General features: G+C 44.4%; 1 protein-coding gene across 1 annotated transcript; it reads right to left on the bottom strand.

Annotated features, from left to right (window-relative positions):
• Window positions 1–7,932: 7,932 nt before the first annotated feature.
• On the bottom strand, window positions 7,933–16,418 carry SYNJ2BP (synaptojanin 2 binding protein). The gene is made up of 4 exons (XM_033146731.1): window positions 16,282–16,418; window positions 13,148–13,284; window positions 11,619–11,714; window positions 7,933–10,389 (listed from the first exon to the last, which is right to left on the bottom strand). Exons 1-4 carry the CDS (start codon window positions 16,343–16,345, stop codon window positions 10,249–10,251), a joined length of 438 nt encoding a protein of 145 aa, XP_033002622.1. The 5' UTR covers window positions 16,346–16,418; the 3' UTR covers window positions 7,933–10,248.
• Window positions 16,419–20,092: the final 3,674 nt, after the last annotated feature.

Below are 20,092 nucleotides of genomic sequence, written 5' to 3'. Positions count from 1 at the left end.
TGGAGGGTCACAGGTCCCCAACCCTTGCCTTAAACCTTATTGGCGGGTATGCATAAAAGCAGAAGGAAAAACCCTGCCAAGGAAGATATATTTGAGGGGTTCAAAATTTTAATTTAGTGCATTTAATTTCAACGGAAGGATCTATTCTGAATTAAGTTCAAATGCAGTCTAGACCTCAGTTTTTATTATTACATAAATCTTGCACAAGAGGTAGAAATCAGATCCTAACTGTTAAATTATTCTAACTATTGAACAGTATGAAAGGAGGAACTGATGGTTACATTGACTGTGAAACAAAAGTAATGCTAATAGGAAATAATGTGATCTTTCTCTCTGGTACAATTGTATGCATCCATCTGCAGAGGAGCCTGGGGTTAATGTAAGTGCATTTAGCTTTCGTTATTTTATTTGTCAGCTACAGAAAGCAGATCAGCCCTGGAGAGGCTGCTGTGCTAACACAATTTGCTTTTCTTTGCAAGGATTGCATGGCTGCTTTGTGTCATATTATGCTGAAGTGAAGTGAGATAAGAGGGAAATGATTTTCCTTAACCATTGCTCCTTTTAATCCATAGAGGATTATATCAGGCAATCTAATTGCAGGACATACAAACATGCACACTCATAGACTGGAACAGAGGTTCTCAAACTTTCAAGCCCCACGACCCACCTGAGAAGGCTGAAAATTACTGAGGCCCAGAGTGTGGCATAATCTGATGGTGATTACAGACATTGTTTTCTACTGATACCTTATCCATCTTTGGAAATTGGTAAATGCTTTACCACAGCATTTTTCTTGCAGCAAGGTGTTCCACAGCTCAGCTTTCCCCAAGTTAAGTACGACATTGCTCTGGATGTATTGTGACTTCCTGCCCTCCCCCTTTCAGGCAGAATTTGCTAATCCAGAGGCTTTAAATGGAGACCTCCCTTTTATATATTCCCTTCTCACTCACACATGACTCTCCCAAGTATTTTTCACTCATCTCCTGCGGTCTTTTCCTTCCATTTCCCTTTCATACTGTCACAGTGACGGACCGGATGTGCAGAGAGAGGACTGTGTAGAGGAAAGTCACAACAAAGGGTCGAATGAGCTGAAAGTAACCTCAAATATACTCTGCACAGCTGCTGAATCATCCCCGAATCTGAGACTTGAATCCCAAGCATCCCTCGGACTATCCCAAGCCCAACAAATGGAGGACCTAATGTTAAAGCAAATTCTAGAAATGTCATCGGGAAATGCTAAAGCAATAACAAAAGACTCCCACCCTCAACCTCCTAGGACAAATGGAGAGGACCTATCAATCATTGAATGGCTTGTGCTCCTAACTGAGGACATTGAACATACTTGAATTGTACCTTATTCTCACCCCACCCTCACCTGCTTGACCTTTCTTCCCTGGTCTTTTTACATTCACTTCTTCCTCCCACAACAGTTCTCCGTTTCCCCCTCTGTTACCCTTTCCCCTCAGAAAGGGGAGAGCTGTGGAGAAGAAAAGGCAGTCCTTTGCAGGGACACAGGAGAACCTAGGATTCATTAATAAATCTGCAATCTGAAGGATAATTTTAATTGAGAGTATTTTTAGAGTAAACTCCTCTGCTTCCCAATCATCTATTTCAAACTCTGAATATCTGTCCAATGACCCAGATCAAGGAACTGAAAGGACTGTGCACACACTATACCTTCAAAGGTCTCTCTTTCCCTCAAATAACTCTGGGCAATGGAGTTTACTGCTCAGAGTCACAAGTCTGGTTGAGACTTCGGTATAAGGCAATGGGCAAGTCAAATAAACGAATAAACAAAGTTAGTGAATACATATATATATGCAACAAAAAAATTGCTCTTTCCTGTCTCCTATCTCTGATTAACAATGTTCACAAGTGCCACTCTGCCATCACACCAGTGAAGCTGGCAAAAGATTCAGGCTGGCTTCTCATTTTTAATGACCCAGGAGAAATTTCTGAGAGTCCCTCCTCTGTCTGGAAGGATGTGGACGTTCTTATCTGAGTGGATAAACCCTATTAAACTGGTGAGGCTCTTTGCTGAACTATTGCTGTTCATTGGTCTGGCTGTGAGCCAGTCAATGTAATATTCCTTCTTTGCCAACACTAAAGCAATGTCCTGTATTGAAAATGTAACATGTTCTAATAATAATGTGACTTCCAGGATACACAGAGACTATATACACACTCTCATCCACTGCACCCCTGCCAGTAGTTTGGGAAGAGTGCACATTAGCCACAATACATATCTATCCAGTATCTACTCCGTTGTTTCTTATAAAACTCTGCCCTTTGATGCATTTCCCCCCCAAGCTAGTATTGATCTGAATTGAAAAAAGAACAGCCTTGTGGCATGGTAAACCAGCACTGTGTACACAGCCTTAGATGACTGCAGGTAGACCTAAGGATGTCACAGGACATCCTTAGAAGTAGAAGGCTTCAGCTTCACCTGTGCCCTCCCTTGTGGCACCATATCTGTCCTTGGCAATTGTGCATCCTTAAGCACAATTAAAGTTATTTCCACCGATATCAAGGAAACCTTTAGTGCAGACTCCCAGAACAAGTGAGCAAGAACTGTCTATAAACAGTGATCCCTTACTTTAGCTCTGCCTCTCCTCCTCTGCCTCTGTTTTCCATTTCCCTTGGAGCAATGGAGCTCAGCCCTACGGATCAGATTTTGGAGGGGTGGCGGAAGAGCCAACTGGAAAGTTGACTAAGGGCTTGGCTTGTAGGAGAAAGATGCCATATTAATAAATGTTTCAATTTAACCTTGTAGTCTAAGCCCTTAGACAATTATGCCACTCATCATTCTCTTAGGAGCCTGCAGGGAGAGATGAGCTGTGAAATTGACTTAAGGACTTGGCTTGCTGGGCAAAGAGGTGATAGTGACTAATCCGAGCACTTGGCAGTTACCTAGCAACAACCCCATGTGCTCCTCAATTACTTCTGGATTGGGGAGCCTGCCTAATGTGCACCAGCTTCTCCCTAAACTCTCCAGCAGTGATGACAGACTCTAGGGTTGCATGATTCACTTCAAATCTTTCCCTTCACCACCACCTTCTATTTTCCCCTTTATTTAAGTAGGAGTGTGTGGATAAGAAAACATTTAGCAGGTGAAAATGCCATGAAGATACACACACACCCAGAAGTGAAAGACAAGTGTTTGGCTAATGCCCTCTTCATCTGAAGAAGCCTTTTTCAGACAGACTGTACCAAGTTTCTTCTTGGAGGTTATCAAAGGTAGCTCCTTATTGCTACAAGACAGTTACACTTTTCTATTTCAAAACACAGAACCCATGTAACACACAAACTTGTTATGCAACACCAGTGATTAGCTTTGTTTGCTCTCAGCATCCTCCTGAGGCAATGTAGCAATCACAAGTGACAGGGGCCTAGGTGTATCCAAAAGGCTGAATAGAATTTATTGGATGTATCTCCCCCAGGCCAGCTGGATCAATGTGGTTGTGATACATGTAGTCAAAACAAAATAAAAATACAGCTCATTTCAAGACCACCATTTTACAATGCAAGAAGATCCAGTTATTGGTCATCATTACTAAGCTACAAGAAGATGCAGTACATGTGGGACCTGCAACAAAATGTTGCGTTTCATCCCCATATCTGGGCCCACATCTGAAAGGCCACCCTGTTGTAATGTTGGCTTCATTGGATTTCATTGGCCCCATTATGTCCTGTGACCGTGCCTTACAATGTCACATCTGCTGAGTTGACCTCCTGAGCCACACTGAAGCAATTTTTAAATCATATGGGCAATACTGGAGCAAAGTGTCTCCCAGGCTCCTGTAGCGAGCAGCCTGCCAACAAGGGCATATCTAGTAATGCAGGCTTCCTGGCCTCTTCTCCACATATGGACAATGAAAAGGGCCCTCTGCGTTGACCTGGAGATCCCCCCATCTATAGCATTCTTTATTAAACAATTAGTTAATGAGTGGGGCAGGAAGAGTCATCAAATGGCAATGAGGGCAAAGAAACAGAAAGACAAACAACAATTTGGAGTCTCATTACAAAGACCGACCACAATGGGCAAAACGCTAAGTGTACAACACAAGCCTCACTTTGTAGGCCTTCCTCGTATATAATGATGACTTCATTTTCTCTTCTGCCAAGCCTCCAACTTCATTGAAATGATTACTTAGCCAACTCAACTGCTAGCCTTGTTCAAATGGGGATGCTGCTATTCAAATGTCCATTAGGAGTGACTCAGATTTCATATCAGCTTCCTGAATGGACAATAAAGATTTGCCTTTCTAATAGTTCTGTGTGGTAACCAAGGGAGGCTCTGGAGGCAGTTCTGGCCGGAGAAAGAGACCCAAGAAGACTACATTCTTGTTTGACTGTAGAGTTCCCATTCATTTCCCCAACTTGAAAAAAGAAGCATTTGTTGTGTTAGGCAGAGAGAAAACACAGGGGAAATTTGCTGAGTTTTTTTGTCCCAGGGTATCCCCCAAGTGGTAGGGAAGAGAATTTGGAGATTTGGACTGAGACAGTCTAACCATTTGTTTTAGATACTTTTCCACTGCTTTGCAGGTGAACCTCCCAAGTGGTCAACAAAATATATTAAAACAATAAACATCACTTTACAGTAAATTGTAAAATAGCAAAAACATGCTAGAATGGATTTTTTTTAAAAAAGCTAGATACATGGCACATGAGAGAAAGATGGTCTGTATGTAGCCCTGTGGTAAGGAGGAGGAGGAGGAGGAGGAGGAGGAGAGTTTGGATTTGATATCCCGCTTTATCACTACCCAAAGGAGTCTCAAAGCGGCTAACAATCTCCTTTTCCCTTCCTCCCCCACAACAAACACTCTGTGAGGTGAGTGGAGCTGAGAGACTTCAAAGAAGTGTGACTAGCCCAAGGTCACCCAGCAGCTGCATGTGGAGGAGCGGGGAATCGAAAAGGTTCATTTTAAGTGAGCCTGCTAGGAGTGTGACTTGGTTGAATATAATCCAAAGGCTTTGGGTGGAATTTGTTGCACTAAGATTGTCAGCACAAGCATTTGTTTTCCAGATGGAACAATCTCCCTCTCCTTCTCCCTGGGCCCTGTTCTGGGGGTCTGCCCAACCCTCCAGAGATTTGGAGAAAGGGGGAAAGCCCTATTGAGTTAGCAGGAGTCCTTCCACTAGTGCACCAGGTTAATTGAATTTGGTCCTTTGAAACCAAAACCCAATATTTATTTGCACAACTGAGATCTTTCTTGTGTGTGAATGCAGTTTTCCAACTGGCTTTCCTCTGCAATGTAGTTTATAAAGCACCATGTAACTTCCTAAATGCAATCTGGAGGGAGACCACTGGAAGGACAGTGTCTCTAGATCAGTGGCATAGCGAGGGTGGGGCGATGGGGGTGTTTCGCCCAGGGTTCCAGCCTGGGGGGGGGGGGTTGACACTTAGAGCCACCCGCCCATGAGTGCGACACCCAAACTGCCGCCCGGAAGTCCTTCCGCACGAGCAGCCGCCGCACGGAAGGGGTGCCGGGCAGCGGCTTGGAAGTCTGGACAGACTGTGCATATCCGCACTTGCACACGCAGTCCAGCCGTCTGTGCACTGCAGCCTTACGAGTTGCTGGGCGCGAGCAGCCGCCGCAGATGGGGAGCCGTTCGCGCCAGGCAGCCCAGCCGGACTGCGCTCCATAGCGCATGTGTCTTGATGTCATGACGCATGTGCGCTACAGAGCGACGCCCCGCCCCCAGGGGGTGCCGCTGGGCTTGTCGCTCCCGGCAGCCAAGCGGCTCGGTTCGCCACTGCTGTAGATGCCAAGTGAGGAAATTGAACCCCACAAGGCATTCAAGGTAATATTTCCATAGCTTTTTCTCTTTGCAAGATGCTTGTGAATTTCCATTAGAAAAACAGCACGGCTGTCACTTGGTGTTGCCATAGTGCTGCTGAATACAGAACATAATAAACTAAGCTGCGGTGCCTCTGCCCCACTCCAGCTACTGTGACCTGCAGTTCGTGTGGCAATTCAGAAAGGTTTCTCTTTAAAAGCTGTTGCTTGATGTATACTGCCACTTAACAGATGCTGATTGCTGCCTTTCTCCTGCTGCGTTAAGGGTACACCAAGCAGATTTTGGAGGTGGGGATGGGGGGGGGGATGCAGTTGCACAATAGGAGCACTTAGCAACACTGGCATTTGTAATTGCTGCCGCTTTGAAGTGGAGCAAGCGAGCCCATTTCTTTTGCCTGAATCAATAAGCAAAATAGCCCCTTCAGTCATGTCCTAGGTGTGCCAGTCTCCAGTGTCTCAAGCACAAAACGGTTCCTAAATGTTTAACTCCAATAGTTGATTGATTTTTATTTTTTGTATGAAAAGTCATCCTTTCAGGGTCATCTTCGACAAACCAATTTGTTCTTCTGAGCTTCCCTTTCAGGCTTTCCAGCAAGGGCCCTTCTGACATTCCCTCAATATGCCACACTAGCAAAGAAAAGCAAACAATAGTGTGTTGGCAAATGGTAAGAAAGGGACGGAATGCTGCTGTGATGTGCTTCTCGCTTAGAACATGCTGGGTGTATTTGGTTGCGCACTTCCAAAGGGATCAGGCAAAATACAGAAAAGAACAACTAAACTATCAGGAAATGTTCTCTTCCAAATGAGGAAAGGGCAAAACACGTGGGAGTGTCTCTTCACACCTGGGACCCAAAGCGGGCACTTTACAGTTTGTCTTGGACTAAGGGTACACTCTAAATTAAAGAGAGAGGTTATAAATTTCAATTTTAGGGTGTTGTCTGCTTGCCTCTCCAAAACATTACCAATCTGAAAACCTAATATAAAAATAATTTCCATTTCTTTATTATGAATCACCCATGAATTGTTACTATTAGCAGAGAAGAAGAGTTTGGACTCAATATCCCGCCTCTCACTCCCCTTAAGGAGTCTCAAAGCGGCTAACAATCTCCTTTCCCTTCTACCCCCGCAACACTCACTCTGTGAGGTGAGTGGGGCTGAGAGACTTCAAAGAAGTGTGACTAGCCCAAGGTCACCCAGCAGCTGCATGTGGAGGAGCGGAGACTCGAACCCGATTCACCAGATTACGAGTCCACCGCTCTTAACCACTACACCACGCTGGTGCAGAGGGAGGGGCCAAACTATCAACAAGTCTCCATTTGCCCAGCTGCTTGCAGAGGTCACTGACTGTCGCAGCAGAGAATGTGGCCGAGGACTTCTTTCCATCCTGCTGTTCCTTCCATGGGAATCAATTGATGTCACCTATTGCTAGTGGAGGTGCCAGCTGTCCACATTCTATTTTGTATTGATTTTTTAGCCAACCGTTTATGAGACTTTGATTTCTGACAGTCATCTTGAGCTGGATGGTGAGATTCAAGTTTAATTAGTGTTTGATTATTAAACAGTGCCCTGCTGGATCAGGCCAAAGGCCCATCTAGCCCACCAATATTGTTATCTCAGCAGCCAAGCAGATGCCTCTGGGGAAGCCCACAAACAGGACACCGCTCTCCTCCCTTGCTGAATCACATTTTCCTGTAGTTCACTATATATTTTGTTGTGTTCATATGATGTTTGCTGGTTTGGGGACCTTTGGACTGAAAAGTGGTATGTAAATGCATAATAATAATGGCACTAAGTTCTGGTTGCTGGAACCAGTTTCCCTAGGAAGTCAAACCACTGGTTCATAAGGCTCAGCATTGTCAACACTGACTGGCAGCAGCTCTCCAGGATTTTCAGAAGTGTCTCTTCCAGCTCTACCTGGAGATGCCAGGGATTGAACATGGGACCTTCTCCATGCAAAGCAGATGGTCTACCACCAAGCTATAGCCCTTCTTTCAAGGGCTCTACACTAGCCAAGCACCAGTCATGACAAATACCTCAAGCATTTCCTCAAAATCCTGCAAAGAAAAGCTAAGAGATTAGGAAAGTAAACCACTGCAAGACTACAATTTATAGTCTCAATATATATATATTGCATATGTGATTTTTTTTACTTTTTTGGCATCATACAGATCTCTCACATCAACGTTCTTTTGGAAAGTACAGGAAACACATTCGCTCAAAGAAATGTGAAACGGATGCTGCAATCCACGTGGGAAGGTTAATTGTCTTGAAAGTGAAGTTGTTGCTGCCTTTCCTTTGCGTCCCATCTCAACATCATCTAACATCTCTATATCTCTATTTTTAAAAATGGTTCGTCGCAGCAAGGCCCACAGATTATGGCTCAAAAACTGTACTGGGCATTTATAGGAATCTATTCAGGCTCTTCAGTCAGATGATGTGTGGCACGAACATACAATGTTCATTACTTGAAAGAGACACTCAATACTCCACGACTGGGGGAACTAATTTGATCTCTCAACCCAAAACATGATTTCTTAGAAGGAACCTCCAGCGTTCCATTGGATTGACTTCCTAGTAACTGTGCTTAGGATTACAGCTTTTGTCCTTCTGAAATGAACACTGAATTTACCCCAGATCATTGCAAGGTTAGCTGTCGGTTGACAATAACACTTGATGTTATCACTGCTTAAGCAAAAGCAAGGGGATGCAATGGGGCCATGCGTAATATTTCCCTACTTCCTAAGGCTGTCAAGAACCGTGATGGAAGAACTGGGTTAATATGGATGCAGTATGACACACACTGTCCTCTGGGGTTTGCAGTCGCTGATCTTCAGCTCAAGCATTGATCTTCCTGCCCAAACTGTTCAAGGCAGCAAGGTGAGTTTAGCTCAACACACCTAGTTGTACCATGACAGCCCAGTGACAGTTAGCTGAATTTTCTCCTCCCCTGCCCCAAGGCTGACTTGGCCGAAAGCATGAAATTGGTAGCACAGGCATCTCCTGAGCAGATGTACAATCCAGAATGGGCAAGGCTAGCTTTGTTTCTCCAAAGTAAATGTGTCACCAAATTAATTCTCCCATGTAAATAGTAGCTATCGCTACACTTCCCAGAAGCCACATCACCCAGTTCTTCTCCATAAAGAGTAGTTCTGGGTAGACCAACGCTCCTCATGATGGTGCATCCACTTTGGCAGAGAAGTATCACATGGAAAATGAATATTCTACCTCAATATAGATTTCCATAAACAGAAAGCTGCACTCTTTGATTAGGCCCCCCAAGTGTTGCTTTGCGTTAATGCACTTCCCCAACTTGATACCCTCCAGATGTTGCTGGACTCCAACTCCCATCACCCTGAGACAGCATGGTCAAGGATGATGGGAGTTGTAGTCCTACTGGCATCTGGAGTGCACCAGTTTGGCGAAGGCTTACTTGATATTTCATGCTTTTTTCACCCCAATGGATTCATGCTTCTCAAGAAGCTGAGCACGATCCCTCATTGTAACTAGGCTTCCTGTTACATCTCATTTGAACCTTCTCCTTGTACTCTAATCCTATGCATGTACTTACTTGGGAGTCAACCCCACGAATTTCAATGGAACGTATTTCCAAGTCCATGAACAAAACCTAAGAAGCCTCTGTGGCTGGCACTTCATTCCCTTCCCCACATGGCCCTGTTAAGCTATGCCACCTCCTGCCCTTTCAGGGCCAATCCCAACACTCATGGCTTATTTTGTACCAGCAATCCACCTGAAGTGGGAACTTTAGTCTAACTCGATATCCTTCTCTAAGGCATATCTTTAAAAGAAAAGTCTGCCCACCACAACCATTATATACATTCCTCTCCCAGTACAAGGGGCATGTGTATGGGTTGTGAGAAAACTTGAAAGAAAAAAGGGCAAATTCTAAAAATAAAAATTCATTTACCAAAAAAAAAAAAAAACTACTTAGATGCTGCATCCGTAATCCAGAGAGGCTCTTTGAACAGGCAAGCAGAATCTGCTGCATGCTCCAAGGCATTTTGACTCCCTGCAGCACCACCAAACCACAGCTGGGCTCGCAACTTCTCCAGAAGTTTTGCCCAAGTTACAGAAGCTGTTTGTCAAGAGGCAGGAGAAGGATGACAAAAGCCCTCTCTGGTCACTGTATAGATCTTGTGTATCACAGCCCACATTTCAAAAACATTCAGGGGACAAAAAAGAAAAAGGAAAACCAGAAGGCGATTATGCCATCTTCAGCAGAACCCGTGAAATGGGACATCCCAAGTCCAGAAACAATCACCGTACCTCCATATACATGCAATACGCAACATCACAAGCAGCAGCAACTTTACATCAGGCAATGATTCTCTCCTTCCCTCCCCCATGCCAGTCCAGAATAAGATTGTTGATTTGCTCTCTTTAAATTATTTTGTAGATCTGTGGGTCTTCCAGAAGAAGAAGTGTCAAGTCACACCCGTTGCCGATATCTCACGAAGGCCCACACGGCAGCCGCTGCTATGGCCAGCCCCGGCACTATGATAACCGCCAAAGGAAGGCCTCCCGGGTCTCCGTCCCCTCGGTGGCTTGAGGGACCATTCTGGGGCAACAGCTGCAACAGGAAGGAGGAGAGCGGCATTGAGTTCAGCCAAGCCAGAGCAAGAAACCTCAAGCAATTTCTAAGGATCACATGCTTCTCAAGCCAAGCAGGAGCAACACCCTCAAGTCGGGAAACCGGAGGATGATTCTGCTCCAAGTTAGTATTCGGCAAAGCTGAACATTCATTAACCCTAGATGGCTTGTGCTCTTTGCACAATAATGAGGCTACCCAAACTTTCTTTTTTGTTTTCGTTTTCCTACCGTCACCAAATCTAGCCTCCACATTATGCTTGAGATAAGTCATAAAGTCTCCCACCTCTAGAGAATGGCTTCTTGCCATTGTTGACGGCAGACTGCAGATGCCTTCTTCAACAGCCACTTTTCCCACAAAGCCCACCAACCACCGTCAACCTCAAACTTTGGATCATAATCTGCTTGGGACAAGAGAGACTCTTTTTTATAATTATGATGCTGATACTGGAAAATCTTTTGCATGCTACAGTAATCAAGGAGAGGATTTTACCTTCGGCATATCACATGTTGAGTGAGATGTATTCTGAAGGTGATCACATGTGTGTGACAACAGCAATCATTTGCAGTGTTAGGAAACGAGAACTGAGAGACACTCTTGAAGACACATTACACTGCAGCACAGGGCTTTGTAGGTGCTGCCTAACAGGTGCCTGGAAACCCTTTTTAGACCCAGCCACATCTTTACCTGGCCCTCACCTCATGCTATATATGAAGTCAGGTGTGGGGCAGGTGGACATGGCTTAGCCAATATGGCTTGGCAGGTCAAATGAGGCCACCTGGTAGGACGGATTACCCTGCAGGCTCCCCAACACTGCCATGGGGGCATACCAACAACAAATATTTATATGGCTTATTACATTTATAGACATTTTTCATTAAGGTCAGGGTGGCAGCCATTGGGTTCTCAGGTTCCCGTCCAGATACTGCTTAGCTTCAGCAAAGTAGTGACCTCATTTGCCTTCAGACTACACAATCCAAAATCTTCCCAGTGGGTGGATGGACACCAGAAAAGGGGCACCACGAATAACACAGGGATTGAAAAGTTTCATGTTTAAAATATATGTACAGCCAGCTAGGAACTCTTTCTGCCCCCCCCCCCCAATCTTATTAAGGCTCATCACCTGCATGGATAATCTCAGAAGCAGCAGTTGGAAGGGCACAACCTTTCAAGCTATAGCGGTAAGTTCCAAGAAACAAAATAATACACACCCTATGTTGAACCTTTAGTGATACTTTATCACCCGCAGTCCTGAACAGATCCACGACGTGCTGGTGCAGCATGTTCTTCAGCTCCTTGCCATTAACCTGAAACAAACCATTTTAAAACAACAAATTAGGCATACATGGACAAGCCAGGTTTGATGTTGGATTGTACATAGCATTTACACAGTATGTAAGCGTTCAAAGTGCTTCACACCCTTTTATATTTTGGGAACAGGCAGTGAAACGGCCAGGATTCTCCATATACTCTTGAAACAGAAAATTCATAACTTCTTAACTATAGGCAAGCACCCAAGCTTGTGAAATCATGCCGGCGTTGGAAAGCTTTACGAGTTCAGCAGTAAATGTACATTACTTGGGATAAATCTCATTCAGAACAATTAAGAATTCCTATCTGTTTTAAGTACTGCACTGTAAAATAAGCAGCACAATGTGATAGTATTCCAACAAGTACCTCTAAACGAATCCAATTTGAATCAATTACTATCCCAACCTAAGTGTGCCTACTTTTTGTTAGATGCTGTGGATTTGTCATAGTGGTAGGTCACCTATTTTCCAGGTGAGAAGAACAGAGGGGGTTGGATGGGACAGACACACATAAACTGAGGAGCAGGAAAGCCTTAGTATCCAACCACACGGGCTCAGACGAAAACAAAGCAAAGAAGTAGGGATGTCCACATAGCCACATCACTGCCTCCAGAAGAAAGTTGCTTATAAATGGGTATTTATACTTAAAATCAAGAGTAATGTTTAGAAAGAGGGTTCAATAAAAATACAGCCAATGTAAATATTAAAAGTAAACACATGCCCATTTCCAGAGTTATGAGAAACGTGGTTATGTATCTCCCCATCCTCACAACTGCATGCACACTGTGATGCCCTGAAGACAATTTGCATGTGAAGCAAAAATAATAATAAGTTGACAAATAGAACTAGAGTTTTGGGGCAGGAAATTTCCACCCTCAACCAGTGAAGCTTGGTTCTCACACTGCATTTTTGCATCCCTTGTCACCTTGCCTCTCCTTCTGTTTCCCAGCATGCACCAAGTGAGGAATAAAGATTTGTGAGCTTCTTAGAGCAAGGACTCTTGTCTTCTTTGCTTGTCTTACTCTTTAAAACATCGCATACATGAATGGAGCTGCATAAGTTAAACAGTGGCTTCAAACCAAGAACAATGCATACTCTAGAAACACACTAGGGAAATCTGTGGCTCTTTACAGCGCCTTTTTATATGGCTCACATAATGAAAAATGATGTGTGACGACCTAAGGGCATCAGTGAGTACATATTACATTTTCAATGTGCAACAGAGCCTTTACTGTGAGGCAATATTTGCTACTTTCATTTTCAGTGGGGGGGGGGAGAAAAAACTTGGAAGATATCAGAAAGGTTTCTTTTCCCACAGAGGCAAACAGTCCAAACTTCTAGAAAGGTGGAGGAACGGCATCAGTATCTTACCCGGAAGCTCCCCTCCTTTCATTGCAGAAACAAACAGGTCTCAGGCCTAAACTACTTACTGCTAAAATTTTGTCCCCCTCCTGCAGGCGTCCATCGAGGGCGGCGGCTCCATCTTCTTTGATCCGACTAACGTAGATGCCCGTGTCATTGGAGATGTACTGCTGGTCTGTTCCACCGACTATATTAAACCCCAAACCTAAGAACAAGAACAAGGTAGACAGAAATGAGAACCAAGACTAAAAATAAACTAGGCACCCAAAATACCCAACTGAGGCCATCCTTCTATGCCAGTAGAACTCTACGCCAAAAGTTGGGATCAAGGCCAATGCTATATTTTTTTAAAACCAAAAACCAATTCTAGTAAAAGCATATTTTTCACTTTAATGTTAAGTAACACAGTTTGGAAAGAAGCCAGAAATGACAATAGTTTTAGGGCCTTCTTTCTGGATAAACGATCTTCACATAAGAATGAGGTCAGGCAAATGTCTCCTTATGTAAAATTGAATTCGTACATTCCAGATACCTTAATCAGACAGAGCCAGTGTTAGAAACTCAAATATATTAGCTATTCCCCTAATGCCCCTTAAAGCTAGGTTACGGGCATAATGACGGAATATCTAGTTGCAATTTTTTTTGCAAGACAAAAAAATGAATTGTGCATTTCATCAACATATATATACACAAAATCAAGAGTAATGTTTAAATCACTTTTCAGCCCCTCGGTTACTGCTTTTATATCCTGAGGCTCATCCAAGAAGAAAAGCACACTACATGGTCCCAGGACTTCATCGTCTGAATTCTCAAGGGGTAGATTCCAAGTGTGACTGTTCCCTTGGCTCAAACGCCTTCTGAGCATGGGAAGAAGAAAGGCTAGGATTAAATCTTCTCTGCTCATGTGCAGATAATGATGATTATGATGATGACACAAGGTGGTCAAACATGTGATCCTTCATCTGTACTAGAAAATGGCATAATCCTATGAGGATTGTCCAAGATCAAATAGTTCTGATGTAGGTTGTCTTGTCAGTTGCTAAGAATTTTAGCAGGCTAGGCCAGCCTTCCCCAGCCAGATGCCTTGGACTACAACTTCCATCATCCCCAACTACCAGAGATGCTGGCTGTGGCTAACAGCACTTGTAGCCAAAAATATTGGAGGGCACCAGGTTGGGGAAGGTTTAGCTAGACCAAATTTGGACTGTTAGTGAGAAATTGCTTGTGAGCAACAAGCAGCATTTCAGAGACAGAGACAGAGAGTAAATTGAGGGGATTGGGGCCCAGTCTATGGTGGATCAAAAATCTCTTTTATACAGCTGTCAAAAATACAGCAGCCCTGCTGCCTTTGCGTCTGGTCACTCTAAAGAGCAAAGGATATATATGGAAGGGAGGAAGTAAAGTCCCATGTTGAGGCATAGTCCTGGCCCTGAAACAGTTGAATCCTATTAGCCTAGAGTTCATTATTCATGCTGTCTCACTTTTCCAGGCAGCAAAGGACAGGCAATCAATAAGGCCAAATTTCTACAGAAAAGTATTCAGGAGATTCTACAAAGAAGAGTTGACAAACAAGGAGAGGGGTAAGTGTGGTGCAGATCCAGTCTACAACAACTAGTATCACCTTGCACAGAACCTTAAGAGTGTTAGTCTCTCGCAAATCCCAGATTCCATTCCAGATGCTGCCAATCTTTTAACCACGAAGGTCGTCAGTAGGTTCAAATGCTCCCTCCCTTCCCTGTCAGCCATAACCTGCTTCACCTTTTTCATGTGCACCCAATGTCTAAACCAAGGTTCCAACTTTAATCAAAATCTGAAAGCAGGAGTTGCAAATCCTGGTTAGAAAGAGGCTTGCCTTTTTACTACTATGCAATGGCAGGGGAATATATTTTGTGATGTTAATAGGAATCATTTTGAGGTAGAGTGATGAGTACACCCTGATTCTACTCTTCAACTGGAGAATGCCATTAGCACAGGGCACAATTCATATTAGCATTGGGATTAGTCCATCGGGCAATGTTAAAAGGAAATAATGAAGACCACAAGATATGAAATCGTCAAATATGCTAAATTAGAAAGCAATCAAAATGAACCAAAGTTGCTAAAAGGTAGCCTGTACTGTATGAATCTTGGTATTCAGAGGAGGAATTATGAGCTTTAATTTGGGGCAAATTCTGAACTGTAGCAAATATCTGAAGAAGTGTGCATGCACACGAAAGCTCATACCAAGAACAAACTCAGTTGGTCTCTAAGGTGCTACTGGAAAGAATTTTCTATTTTGTTTCGACTGTAGCAAATATGATAGGATATGGGCAGTTCCTTTCTTTCTACAACAGCTCTATCTCACTCTTCTATCGTGCAGCAAGTGGAAGCCTATACATCTGTATATATAGGAGGGGTGAGTGCTCTGCTCTTGTGACTGAATCCTGCTTGCTGGTTTCCCACAGGTATCTGGTTAGCCACTATGAGAACAGGATGCTGAACTAGATGGGCCCTTGGCCTGATCCAGCAGGCTCTTCTTATGTTCTTATTCAGAAGCTCCCTTGCAAAGGAACTTATACCTAGGTAAGTGTGCACAGGACTGCAACCTCAGTCTTCCATTCTGCTGTTGGTGTGTCTGTGGGTAGATCATAGAGAGTTCTACTGCAGCTGCAAGTACATGCAGTTTGCCTCAAATATACCCGCAGAAAAACAAAAATGTGCTTGGCTTATTAAGAAATCAATGCAATTCTGAGTGAAGTCGAAGGTTAAGTTTAAAGCCTTCGATCCACTAAATATATAATAACTCAAAATGGTAAGCATGTGATGTAGCGACTTAAAATGGTAGGCAATGTGATGTGAGCCAGAGTGCAATGCAGTGGGAACCATTCTCTCTCGTGCTGCAAGGGGGAGGGGGGAAGAGAGAGGCCGAAAAAGCTGCACCAAGTCGGCACAGTCTATTATTAACATTTCCAAACAGAGGCGTTCTCTCGCCCACGCAGACTGAAGTTATGTACAAGCGGCTTCGCAAGGACAAAAAGTATACAGGCCTCAGCCGGGCGCTTTCCTACTAACTCAAAGAGTCAGGACCCAGCTCCGAAAGTTCGCCGTTGCTCGGCGCTCGGGGAAGTTGGCCGGGTCAGATCTCGGAAGCGAAAGGCAGCGATCCAAGCCCACGCAGCGGCCGCGGCCGCGCTCTCCCCGCCACCCCACTCTGGAGTTGTACCTGAAGGTCCTCTGGTGAGATCGATCACTTCCTCGGAGAGGAGGTAATCCACTCCCCCGTTCATGCTTTGCTCCTCAGCTGCGCTGCCTCCCGCCCCTTCTCCGCGCGTTTGAAGGTGAAACAACCGGACCAAAGCGGCGGCTGCCGCAGCAGCAGCAGCAGCAAGAGCAACAGCGGCAGCACTTTCAGTTTCTTCAGCCTCACGACAGGAGAAAAGGAAGGCGGCCGCTGAGGATTCTGGGACTCGTAGTCCTCAACGGGCTTTCGCGACATGCGCGCGGGCCCTTCCCCCTCAGGCAGCTGCTCCCTTCGTGTGTAGGGAGCGGGCGGAGAGATGTTTCGTTTCCGTAGTCCTGAGGGTCCTGTTCGTTTGTTTATTTATTTATGGAAGTATTTATATTATGTTTTAAGCCGCCCTCTCACAAAATATAAGGGCGGTGGTGTTAATAATAATTAACAATAATGAATTATTTAGACTGCCCTCTCACAAAATATAAAGGCAGTCAGTAGCAACAACGAGAACATTTTAGGCAGTACTGTTTGTAAGTAAGTAAGGAGAGGACTTCAGGTCCACACAGTCTATGAGGAATTGCGCCTATTTTTCAAAAACGGGATGCCACTTCATCATCTAAATCCCAAATGTTTGGATATAAAACCCAAAGCGATCCCACAAAGACCCGCCTGCGCGCCAGGAGGGGTGGGCAGAGCAGAAGAAGCACAGGCTAGGGAGTTCGCCTCACCCATCAGCTCCTCGTCAATTTTTTAATTTTACGCATGAAACGCAGCATGCAAACTTTGGAAATCTCGGCTCACAGGCTGCTAAACCGCCGCTTGGGGGAGGACTTGGACCAGCTGAGACTTGGAGGGAGCAGGCTGGCACTCTTGAGCAAGAAACAAAATAGAAAATTCTGTCCAGTAGCACCTTAGAGACCAACTGAGTTTGTTCTTGGTATGAGCTTTCGTGTGCATGCACACTTCTTCAGATACACTGAAACAGAAGCAAGGGGAGAGATCCTGTCCTGTGGATCACAGCAAGCGAGGGATAGAAGTCTAGATCTCTCAACTTGGAGGGAAATGGCTGAAAGAGCTTCATGGAGCCAGGAGCCGTGACAAAAACGGCTGGAGCGACCCGAGGTCGTGACGGAGATTGCTTCAGGAGGAGCCTCCGGGAGGAAAACGGATACCCTGAGCAAAGGAGCCCTCTGCCAATGGTAAAATACAAAGATTTTGTTTTGGTTTTTTGCTGTATTCTGGAGGAATGGGAAGCTATATGAAGATGTCACTGGTAGACTACAATCCTAGATCTATTTACATAGGAGTAAGTCCCATTAAATCCAGTGTGAATTTTTTTTGAGTAGGCATATGTTATACCACTGTTAATGGTATGGTTACCTTATCACTTCTGGTTTGTTTGATTTACATTTTGTTGTATGAAAGAGGAAGGTAAAAGGGGTGTGTGCGCGCTTATTTTAGGTTGAAAAATCAATTGTAAACATATTGTCATTAAAAATACTCTTTTCTGTTACAAAGAGCTTAGCCTTCATTTTCGTTTTCCTGTTTTGCTGAAAAAGCAAAGCCTTCTGGCACCACAAATATAAATATATTTATTATGGCATAAATTTTCATGGATTACTGTCCACTTCATCCAATACATGAAGTGTTACACGGTGTTATGGAGGTTTCTTTTGGAAAGATTGTGAAAAGTGAGGTCAGAGTAGTCATTAGGGGATTTGGAACATGGGTCTTCAGGATGCTGATGACAGTCAAATCTATGGGCAGTATTCAATTACTATGTCCCATCAGTGCAAAGATATCTGCCTGCGTAGCATGACTCCCCCCATCCTCCTCCTGTATGGCCTCCCAAAATCTGCTCCAGAGAGTTGAGGGAACTCTAGAACAGATTGGGGCACACTGGGAGAGGGGGAGCGGGGAGAGACAACATTCTGATGCTCAAGCAATCCTTGTGCCGATAGAACATTCACTAAATACTATTCTGCATTCCACTGTTTCTCCATGGCATCTTAAATCCTGTGTTGTCATGCAGGAACTGGGCACTGTGGTGCCTGGGAGCAGTGGTGGACTGGAAGAAGGTCTAGAAACGGAGCTGAACAAATTGCTTGCTTGTTAAGGATGGGGTGGTAGTCCCTTCATAGCAACAGGTATGTAACTTGGGGGTGCACCATCTTTGTTACTAGACGTCCAAGTTGTTTGAGTGACTAGGAGTGTGTCTTCACTCCTGGCTTCAGCTGGTGTGTCTGCTATAGTCGTTCCTGGATAGCAAAACCATACTAGTCTAGTTAATGGTTACCTCCAGATAGGGTTACTGCAATATGCTCCCTCTGGGGCTGCTCTTAATATAGAAGCTGCAGCTTAGTGCAGAATGCAGCAGCAAGGCTGTTGAAAGGGGTGCTCTACTGATAACATATGTATAACCAGGGGTGGTGCATCCTATTTTGACACTTCAGGTGAAATGGTGCCGCATTGCCCACATTGCTGCCAGCACTGCCTCTGCTCCACCCAACTCCGCCAGCTGTGGTGCCAATATCTTAGCTCAACAAGATCTCATGAGGTTTTGTCAGAAAACTATGCTGATGCTGACATTGGAGTGGATGGGGTGCCTGCGGGGACAGCACCTTGGGGGGCTCAGCTGCCTGAAGCTGCTGCTTCACCCCCACCTCATGGATGGGCCAGCCATGCATATAACACCTAACTGAAAGAGCTGTACAGACTGCCAATATGCTACTGAGTCAAGTTTAATGTCTTGCTGTTAGTATATAAAGCCTTGAACAGCTTGGCATCAGGCTACCTCTAAGAATGCCTTACCACTTGTATGCTGCTGGTGGTCACTTCATTTTTAGGAGAGACACTCCTGGTAGTACTGTTTGCTCCCAAAGTTTGTCTTACGTTCATTAAGAGCAGGGCTTTTAGTGATATGGCACCTGCCCATTGCAATATGCTTCCAGTGACCATCAAAAAGATTCCTGTACTAGTGGCATTTAGGTGCCTGCTTAAAGCTTACCTTTTTACCCAGACTTTCCCTGAAGGTTGAACCAGCAATATTGATGTACTAATCTGATCTATTCATTTATGATGTATTTGTTTTCTTGATGTAATTTTATTGTTGACCAAATCTCGTAGAATTGTAGAGTTGGACGGGACCACGAGGGTCATTTAGTTCAACCCCTTGTAATGCAGGAGTATTTTGCCCAACATAGGGCTCAAACCCACAGCCCTGAGATTAAGAATTCAATGCTCTACTGACTGAGCTATCTCTTTGCCAGATAATGCTGGTGAAGAACCCTAGATCAGTGGTAGAACATCTGCTTTGTATGCATAATGTCTCAGGTTCAATCCCTGACATTTCCAGGTAAGGCTTGGAGAGACCTCAGCCTGAAATCCTAGAGACTGCCAGTCAGTGTAGAAAAGGCATAGGCAAACTCGGCCCTCCAGATGTTTTGGGACTACAATTCCCATCATCCCTAACTAACAGGACCAGTGGTCAGGAATGAGGGGAGTTGTAGTCCCAAAACATCTGGAGGGCCGTGTTTGCCTATGCCTGGTGTAGACAATACTGAGTTAGATGGACCAATGGTCTGACTCAATACAAGGCAACTTCCTATGTTCATATTTTATGTCTTTCATTATCATGTGTTGTTTTTTTTATAAAAAAAAACATTGGCGTTACAGAGAGCTTTGAAAGTGTTTATATGTATATGTATATGCACACATATATACATATTGTGGGTTTTTTCAGTGAGTGCAATATTTTATGTGGAGATAATCATCATAGATCAGTTTAAAAATTCTAATG

This window comes from Lacerta agilis, chromosome 1 (assembly GCF_009819535.1).
Source record: "Lacerta agilis isolate rLacAgi1 chromosome 1, rLacAgi1.pri, whole genome shotgun sequence".
In the NCBI taxonomy this organism is placed as follows: domain Eukaryota; kingdom Metazoa; phylum Chordata; class Lepidosauria; order Squamata; family Lacertidae; genus Lacerta; species Lacerta agilis.
This window is presented reverse-complemented; position numbering and strand designations above follow the sequence as displayed.